The sequence below is a fragment of the Nematolebias whitei genome, chromosome 17, assembly GCF_014905685.2.
Source record: "Nematolebias whitei isolate Nwh7 chromosome 17, NemWhi1, whole genome shotgun sequence".
In the NCBI taxonomy this organism is placed as follows: domain Eukaryota; kingdom Metazoa; phylum Chordata; class Actinopteri; order Cyprinodontiformes; family Rivulidae; genus Nematolebias; species Nematolebias whitei.
This window is the reverse complement of record NC_056514.1, coordinates 18,018,040-18,027,893: the sequence shown is the minus strand read 5'-3', so window position 1 is coordinate 18,027,893 and position 9,854 is coordinate 18,018,040. Positions and strand designations below refer to the sequence as shown.

General features: G+C 38.9%; 1 protein-coding gene across 1 annotated transcript in view; it reads right to left on the bottom strand.

The window, feature by feature from the left end:
• Window positions 1–9,854, bottom strand: part of abcc3 (ATP-binding cassette, sub-family C (CFTR/MRP), member 3) — a 75,169-nt gene that overhangs the window by 49,508 nt on the left and 15,807 nt on the right. Inside the window, exon 2 of the mRNA XM_037691318.1 lies at window positions 3,235–3,411. Coding sequence (XP_037547246.1) covers window positions 3,235–3,411 — 177 coding nt within the window. The remainder of the gene's footprint in view (window positions 1–3,234; window positions 3,412–9,854) is intronic.

The window sequence follows — 9,854 nt, the reverse complement described above, 5'->3', positions numbered from 1 at the left end:
ATTTAATGCCTTCAACGCCCTTCATTTAATGCCTTCAACGCCCTTGATTTAATGCCTTTAACACCTTGATTTAATGACTAACACCTTGATTTAATGCCTTCAACGCCCTTGATTTAATGCCTTCAACGCCCTTGATTTAATGCCTTCAATGCCCTCAATTTAATGACTTCAACTCCCTTCATTTAATGCCTTCAACTCCCTTGATTTAACGCCTATAACGCCATTGATTTAATGCATTTAACACCTCGATTTAATGCCTTCAACACCTTGATTTAACGCCTATAACGCCATTGATTTAATGCATTTAACACCTTGATTTAATGGCTTCAACGCCGTTAATTTAATGACTAATGCCTTGATTTAATGCTTGAATGCCATGATTTAATGCATTTAATGCCACAATTTAATGCTTTTAAGACCCTTGACTTAATGCCTTTAACACCTTGATTTAATGCCTTTAACACCCTTGATTTAATGACTAATGCCTTGATTTAATGCTTGAATGCCATGATTTAATGCTTTTAACACCCTTGATTTAATGCCTTTAACACCTTGATTTAATGCTTTTAAGACCCTTGATTTAATGACTTTAATCATCAGCATCAGTGTTGCTTTAGCTTTCAGCTTCATTCGAAATCAGACAGTAAGGATTCATCTGTGTGCCCAGTAAATTAATTAATTAATTATTAATTATTAATTATTAATTAATTTATTATTTATTATTAATTAATCAATTAAATCTAGTTTGGGTCTGTGATTTATTGTAATACTTTGATACTACGCACTCTGATATTGCAATGGCAAAGAATTTTATTATACTGCCCGATGGAGCACAGTCCAGTGGGAAGGTGCCACACAACTGATTTTGACTGTAAGCAGTTGAAGTCAATGCTTTTTCTATTCCTACCTAAACATGACTTTGTTTCTAGAACTTTAATGCAAGTGGAAATGAAGCAAATAACAATTAGATGAAATCTTTATTTTGTCCACTTCTACAAAAACATTTAGTATTTCTGTTGACACAAGACTACTGACTTACTGGTCTAACACTAAGAATGCAGCTAAAATTAATTAATTACATAAGGAAACAATGTGCCGATAACTTGAATCTGCTCAGTAAAACAAAACGCAAAAAAATGCATCTGGCATTAAAAAACTTTTAATTTGTTGTTACAATACACAGAAACACATTTAAGCTCAAAATAGTTGAGTTACTAAGAATAAAAAATAATAAATTAATGTAAGAGTTCAAACTGATGTTTCATGCCGACATGTCTATCTGAAATGATAAATATGTTTTATTCATTAAAAAACCTGTCAGAAGAAGGTGAGCAGCCTCACATGTTCTTATTTAACCTTACCTGAAAAAACCCTGACATAAAATGATTTATGGTTACGTAATGACTTCACCTTGGAGAGCAGAACTACTGCTCGGTGTAATTACAAAATTCTTCTCTTCCTCTCGTCATGACAACTGTTACTTTCTCTTTACTCTAGACTACCGCTGCAGTTTTCCTACCATAGACTCTGCTAATTATTTTTACATTGCTACCAGTTCTACCAGATTGTGTGGATGAGTTAAACTCTAGTTTTATTTGTGTATAAAAAGTATTCAGTGTAATATAACCATGACAAAATAATACTCGTTTGTTGCATTTTTAATAAGAGAAAGTAAGTTCAAAAATACTTTAGAAACCATAAATCACATGCAGTAATGAGACAATGCCACAAGCTTTTCAATAAGAGGGCAATACCAAAAACTGCAACACAAGTTGGGACAGTGTAACTGTAATTTAAAAAAAAGATACCGCCCCAAGGCAGACATCCCAAATGTTAGAATCAAAAAGGCAATTCTTAAAAGTGATACATTTGTATTTAGGCATGTTGCGATAAACAATAAATCAATTAATTGCATGATAAATTAAAATTATCGACCTCATTTTCATTTATCGACTATCGTTTCATCGTGTCTCTCTTTCTACTGAAGACACTGGATGACAAAAAGCTTAACTCTGGTGCTCTTCACTGACCCCTCCCTTTCTCTTTTCTCTTGAAAATCAGTTTTAACCATCCAAAATCGCGTTTTTGGATCGTTAAAAGCAGCTAAGCTGAGAAGCTGAACTACGAGCTAACAGGCCGACCTCAGGAATAAAACTCCATCCTGTCGAGCTCCAAAATTCACGGTTGAAATCTGTGCGTTCATGTTAAAAATTGTTTTTCTCTGCAAAAAGAAGCTGAGAACTTGTTTACTGATTTTTTTAATTTTTATTAAAAGCTTTGTGTGAAAAATGCTACGCTAAAGAGCTCAAATCACCGAGCGTCCGCCATTTCACCATGTCAGCCCATGTCACGTCAAGGGCCATCCATCCATACATCTATTATCTTTACCCGCTTATTCAATTTTGGGTCATGGGGGTCGCATTTGCCCATGTCCAGCAATCACTGTGCGAGGGGCGGGGTACACCCTGGACGGGTCTCCAGTCCATCACAGGGACACATAGAAACAAACGAGACAAACAACCATTCACTCTCTCACTCACACCTAGGGACAATTTAGAGTTACCAATCAGCCTAACATGCATGTTTTTGGTCTGTGGGAGGAAACTGGAGTACCCGGAGAAAACCCATGCATGCACGGAGAGAACATGCAAACTCCACCCAGAAAGGCCCCTGGACTGGGGTTTGAACCAAGGACCTGCTCGCTGAGAGGCAGCAGCTCTACCAGTTGCGCCACCGTGCTGCCCACGTCAAGGGCCCTCACTCCCATTTTTCTTAAAGAGACATGCTGCTCAACTATCCATCCTTTGGTTCAAACGGTATTATACTGCCATCAGGTGGTCAAAAAAGGTACTACACTCCAAACAAATCTACATTTCTTCTAAAATTTGACAATTAATTATTGTTATTTTAAACACTATTATCGTTCATTGCAATAATTTCTAAAATCGTCCAGCAAAATTTGTTACCGTGACGGGCCTATTTGTAATGACAAATTTGCTTAGATTTGTAGTGATTGAAGGCAACAAATCCCCTTTAGTCTTTTAGAAAAAGAAGTCAGCAACAGAAACTTTAACCAGAGGTGGTCACATATATCCATCCTGCACAATCAACAGTTCAGGTACAAAAAAAAAAATCAAATTATGAAAAGTAACCCAACAGATGGTTCATTTTCTGTCTTCATTGAAAAAAAATGTAGTACAACAAACATTACATATAGGTTAATGCAGTTCTTACTGTTTTGATCCTGTTCAGAAGAGACATCATGATGTATCCTTTCTTGTTCATCTTTAGGTAGAAGAGATAAACAGGAAAGGCGCCCCACAGGAAGATGCATGGCAGCCATGACAGTACAGAGAGCTGGAAACACTCCGGGAGGTCAGGCCGATTTGTGTGAAACGTCTCATTGGTCACCTGTAACAAGATTTGTAGCAAAAGTTTAGATCATCTTTTATAAACACAATCCAGACTGTGATATACGTGTCTTTAAACGCTCAACAACCTAGCTCCATCTTATATTACAGATTTTATTGTTCCATATTTTCCTAACAGAGCACTTCACTCTCAGACTGCAGGTTTACTTGTGGTTCCTAGAGTTTCCAAAAGCAGAATGGGAGGAAGATCTTTCAGTTATCAGGCTCCTCTCTTGAGGAACCAACTTCCAGTTTCTGTCAGTGAGTCTGACACATTATCTACTTTTAAAATGTGGCTCAAGTCTTTCCTTTTTGATAAATCCTATAGAGTCAGAGATTCTTTATTGTCGTTCGCACCTCATGTGGTACATGTGGTGGGACGAAATTATGTACACAGGGTCCCAGTTACATCCAACAATAAAATGTAAAAGAAAAACAATGATAACATCTATGATATGAACTAAGAAAAACATCAACTAAAAATACACTAAGCACTAAAAGCATAAAAACATTATATCAAACAGCATCACGAACATGAGCATATAGTTATATAGTTAGGGTCGGGTTGGGTTTCCTGAGCTATCCCTTAGGTTGTTTTCACACCTGATAGTCCGGTAGACTTGGTTCGGTTGGGGACCAATATTAATAACATTTTGTTTACATTTGAGCTGGTGAGTTTGCATTCACACTGCACTGTGCAGTCGAGTCAACCTGTTGAACCAACCTGTTCCCTCGCTCGCCTGTGGGGGCGCTGCACCAAGAACTACTGAAAGAAACGACACAAAAACCTCTGAAGACACGTCTTCTTCTGGAAATAAAAATAAAAACGGAGTGGCATCAAGTTTTAGCAGTTTTAGGAGTTATATTTAGTAATTTTTCAAAAATGGACTTAGCATGAGCAGAAGATGAGACAGAAGACCCTGGAGAATGTTGTTTTTCACACAAGGCAGCTGACAGCTCCATATAAAATAAGAGAAATGTGTGTTTGCCCTGCGCTGCACTCCACTTCTTGGTTGTGGAGTGGGGCCCGGTCTGTTTACATTCACACTGTACTTGAACCGCGCTGGAGTTCTCTTCTACCGGACCGAGACCTAGGTTTTAGCCCGGGCCAGAGTTCGCATTTTTGTTCCGTGACAGAGTTCGATGGCGCATTCACACCTCCCCAAACGAACCGGACTTCCTAGGAAATCGAACTAGAGTTCGATTAAAGCGGACTAAACAGGGTTGGTGTGAATGCACCCTCAGTTCTGCAGTTATAGGCTTAGACTGCTGGAGGACAAATTGCCCACATTTCATCACTCTGCTGCTGTCTTTACTTGCGCTACTCTGCATTTTAATTATTTCTATCTTAACATCCAACATTTTTCAGTCAGGTCATCTGGACAGTTTTTTTTTTTTTGTGCTGAAACGTTTCGCCTTCAGTCTGGAAGGCTTCATCAGTCATCATGTCCAGATAACCTGACTGAAAAATGTTGGATTGTATACCTGGATTATTGAGCATGGACTTTGTTGTTTTCAACCAGTTTGACAAGACTGTCAACAAGGAAGAGGGCCGGCAATGGAAGAGGGGTGTACCAAAGAGACCATCTAATCACAAGCAGAACTGGTTTGTTCCACTTTGGAGTAAGCTGTTGGCGGAAGAATCAGTTTTGTTGCGTGTTTCCTTGACTGATGAAGCCTTCTGGATCGATGGCGAAACGTTTCAGCACAAAAAAAAAACTGTCCAGATGACCTGACTGAAAAATGTTGGATTGTATACCTGGATTATTGAGCATGGACTTTGTTCTATCTTAACGTGTGTTTCGTCTTTCCTCCTATAGAAAGTACATCTGGACCTGTCATTCTGTGTCTGTCTCTCCTTCCTCTTCTCTCAAACCCAGCCGGTCAAAGCAGATGGCCATTCATCCTGAGCCTGGTTCTGCTGGAGGTTTCTTCCTGTTAAAGGAGTTTTTCCTTTCCACTGTCTCCTTTGTGCTTGCTCAGGATGGAAGACTGTGACGAATTAAAGATTCAACACAATCTGCTGGGATGTGTCTGTTCAGTGTCCTGAGACAAGTTCTGTTGTGACTTGGAGCTACAGAAATAAACCAAATTAAACTGAAATAGTTTTGAAGTTGAGCTAAAACATAGTCACAATAGCTGAGACTTTTTTATAATTTGACCCAAACCGTTATAACTACCAATATGTAATATCTCCACAAAAGTTTTAAAACTCTTGCATGAAAGGCAGCAGGTGCTTTGCTTCCCTTGAAGGAATACTAATAAGCCTTATTTCAGTTTTAAGCCCTTTCAGAAAGTATCTAAAAAAATCACAAGTTGTGACCTTGATGCAGTGGTTATTATGCTCCTCTGAATAAAAACATATGAAAACCCCAAACAAGTAATAGAGATTAGCACAGCTCCAAGTACTTTTCCTTCTACTCCCCTGAAAATAAATATATGGTAAAATAAGGTGTTGGGTCACCACTACACACACCGCTGGCAGCTGTTCAACGTTTCTCTTTACATCAAACTTACTCAACTTTTACTCGTTAACATAAATAACTCACAAATCATATCATAATGAGACATGACCTTAACACTGCATCCCTGGACAAACATGACCTAACACCCACCCACACACAGAAGTAAGACAAACACAGCTGCCAACACTTCCCATAACCACACCCATCCGTTGGGAGCGTATGTCTGAGTGTAGAAGCTGCTGGTGGGAGAGTGTATGGTTTCAGATCCATACACTCATCATACAATGGATAAGTTATGATGAGTGTATGGGTTTAGCTTCAGAAGTTAAACCCATACACTCATGCATGATATTGCTATATAAAGGTCTGGTGTATGATGAGTGTATGGGTTTAACATTTGAAGTTAAACCCATACACTCATCATGGATGATGTTACTATGGCTGTATAAAGGTCTGGTGTATGATGAGTGTATGGGTTTAACATTTGAAGTTAAACCCATACACTCAGCATGGATGATGTTACTAGGCCGTATAAAGGTCTGGTGTACAGCTGCTGATGCGACAGTGAGGGTGGACAAAGTCAGATTCAAAAGTGACTCACATAAAATGGTTAAGGTTAGATTTGACAAAAATATGTAGTTTTGGTCAAGATTATTTTCCAAAGCAGCAAGAGAGACACAAAGATCAAACAAAACAGAACCAGAGTACTGCATACATCACATTATACTCCTGTCTACAAATACTTTAGAGCAGGGGCGCCCATACTTTTTCATCCTGCAGCTACTTTTAAAATGACCAAGTCAAAGTGATCTAACTACTACAAGGCCCCGTTTACATGAGAACGGCCTCTGGAAACGTTAGTGTTTTTTCAATGTTTATTTTGGGTTAATAAACAAAGAAAAAAAAAAGAGTGGGTTTACACAAAAAATGCTGTAGTTTCCACGTCAGTCGGGTTGCCAGATTAGAAATTATGAACTATATGTGCTAACTAAGTAAAGATATTCTAAGATGAGGTGTGTATTGTGTTTGTTGAACATGTGCACAGAAAAGGAGTGGGTAAATAAGACATTTTAAATTTATCTGGCAACCCTGGCTCAGCTGCATTCATTGTGCACGTAGCGTCTGCATGATCACAGTTACGTCCAAATTGGTGAATACACTAACGTCTCTTTGGAAGTGGATTTTATTAGTTTTCCTCCTACATGCTGAAAAAGGGTGAGCAGCACAAAAACACTCACATTTATTATAACTGTTGTTAGTCCAGAAAAACTTTTGACTGCAGCCGCCTGTAGTGAACATGTACTACTTCACACACAAAGAATTTCATGGGGTGGGGGAGGGGCTAAATATGGATAAATATAAATATTTCCCCAAAAAATCTCCACCCTGAGAGCAGGTTTGAGAGAATGAGGGCTGTGACTGGATGCCCTGTCTGTCAATCAAGTGACACATTTCATAGTGAGGATGAATGAGAGACTGATGTCTATTTTTTTAATGCCATCCGATCTACCCATAATGCCTTTGTGATCGACCGGTAGATCGTGGTCGACGCATTTGGCACTCCTGCTTTATTTAAAGCAATACAGCAATCTAGAGCAACAGTCCTGGAGAAGCAAAGAGCTTGTATAACATTTGACCTTGAATTGTGACCTTGATGTTGAAGAAGGGATGACGAAACGATTACACAATGCGCTGTCTAATGATGTTAGGTTTATCCAGTTTTGTTTAATTAGCTTGAGCGGATCAGAAAGTATGGACGGGACAAAATAAATTTTATGGACGGACGGATGGAAGGAGACTACCATGATACGACCACCTTCTACTGGCGTAGAATAATAAAAACTCCTAAATAAAACCGTTCAAATGCAAATAATTTAAAAAAAACAGAAACTGGGTAAATAATCATAAATGATGTCTCTCTGAACTAACACAATTTGTGATTTTTTTGGTAACCGATATTCTTCCAGCTTCAAAAACATTTGGATTTTTTTTCACTTTCACGAGGCAGAGTTGAAGATCAGTGTTACTGTGAGTGAAAACAGCATTCTTCTTCTGTCAGCATATTTACAGCACAGTGATCAATCTTCAACACAACACTGTTGCTCTGGTCTGCTGTGGTGAAAAAAGAGCCATGTTAAAACACAAAGCTCTCAACTTATTGATCCAGCTATATTTTAATCCTCACCAATGGTTAACAGGTTGGATTATGTCTGAAACAGAGATCCCAGGTTTGTAGCCTCCGAAACAGAGTGAGGAGTGCCGTGATCCAGGGGAAGGAGGTCAGAGTAGAGAACCCAAGCCTAGAAGGAGTCAGATGAGGTGGTTCAAGCACCTGATTAAAATGCCTCCTGGGCACCTCCCTTGGAGTACCTGGAGAAAACCCATGAAGATGCAAACCCCAGGCTGGGAAGCGGTCCTGCGCCCTTCTTGCTGAGAGGAGACAGCTCTAACCATGTGCTGCCCACACAACTTGCAGCATGCTTACAGTGTTTAGTTTCTGCAGCTGTTGCTCAACTAACTTCCAAAAGCTATGTCCGAAGTGTCTGAAATGTTTCCACTGATACCAACATCTTCTGGAGGAAAGTCTTCAAAAAAGAAAGGACAAATTTTTCCCACACAGCTGACAGATTTTTGTCAGGGCTTACCAAAGTTGTGTTTAGGATTTCTTCAAACACCTGAGCAGAGATTTCACGTTTGCAGAAAGTTTAACAAACAGTATCAAGTTACTCGGCCTGAAGGATTTGCTCACTAGATGAGAGGGAAATGTGTGGGAGTTCTGAGGAATAAAATGCTAAAACAAGATAAACTATTTCACTGATTATAGCAAGATAAAAGCTGCTTTTGGCACATGCAGGTATTTCAAAACAGACAGTTCAGCCATCTCTCCATTTCATACTTTAAAGGAGGTTGTCAACCCCATAGAACACCTGAAACCTGAAACTTTAACAAAAGGAGACAGAAAAGGCTGGTGTTTTGGTTTATAAAAGCCAGCCACACCCTTTCTATCACTCCTTTTGTTACTAAGGTACAAAGCAGACAGTGCATTACTACAGATGAGGTATTTAAACAAATTCTTGGGAAAATATTGGAAATTTACAGCATTTTTTAAAACTTGGAGCTCCCAAATACAGCCTTTGGTGACACCCAACTTGTTTTAACTCTTAAAACAATAAAATCCCTCAATGGTCAAATTCTGTAACTGTCTAACCCACAGGTGTCAAACTCAAAGCCCGCGGGCCAGATGTGGGCCACCACGTCTTTTATGTGGCCCGCGAGAGCTTAAAAGGTCTGATTGTCGAATAATAAACAAGTCAAAAGGGTGCACTGACAACAAACTACATTTCCCATAATGCATGCCAATTATGTTACCTGTGAAGTAACAGCATCTCACCACTAGACTGCAGTTTTTCCACATCAATATCGTTTTCCGAACAAACGGAGTTGAGAAATACAAACAATGATCCCAAAATGTCCAGGAAGAGAAAAACTGATGCAGATGGAAGACTGTTTCAAGAAAGATGGGAAGGTGAATATATGTTTGTACTTGAAGGAGAGAAACTGGTATGTCTTTTGTGTTATGAGGCAGTGGGGTCGTCAAAGAGAACAATCTATGTCGGCATTTTGACACCAAACACGGAGCTAAGTATGCCAAAATGAGCCTTCAACCCTAATGTTGTTATTTTGAGTTTATTATACTTATTAAATGTCTTATTATATTATGTTACATTTGCAGCAATGGATTTGGTATTGCAGGTTTATGTTTATGCAGGCAAATGTTTTCTATAATACCATCTCTCATTAGTTGGATGTAAGACCCTTGCCAGGTGTGCAGCCATTAGTTTTTTGTAAAATGCTACACCAGTCACATCTTAGCAGCTCAGAGTTGTTGGTTGGACCATTCTACCCCCTTAAGTATGACAAAAAAAAGTTTAGAACAAAGTTAATGTCATAACTTGTTGTTTTTCCTTATTCACTTGGA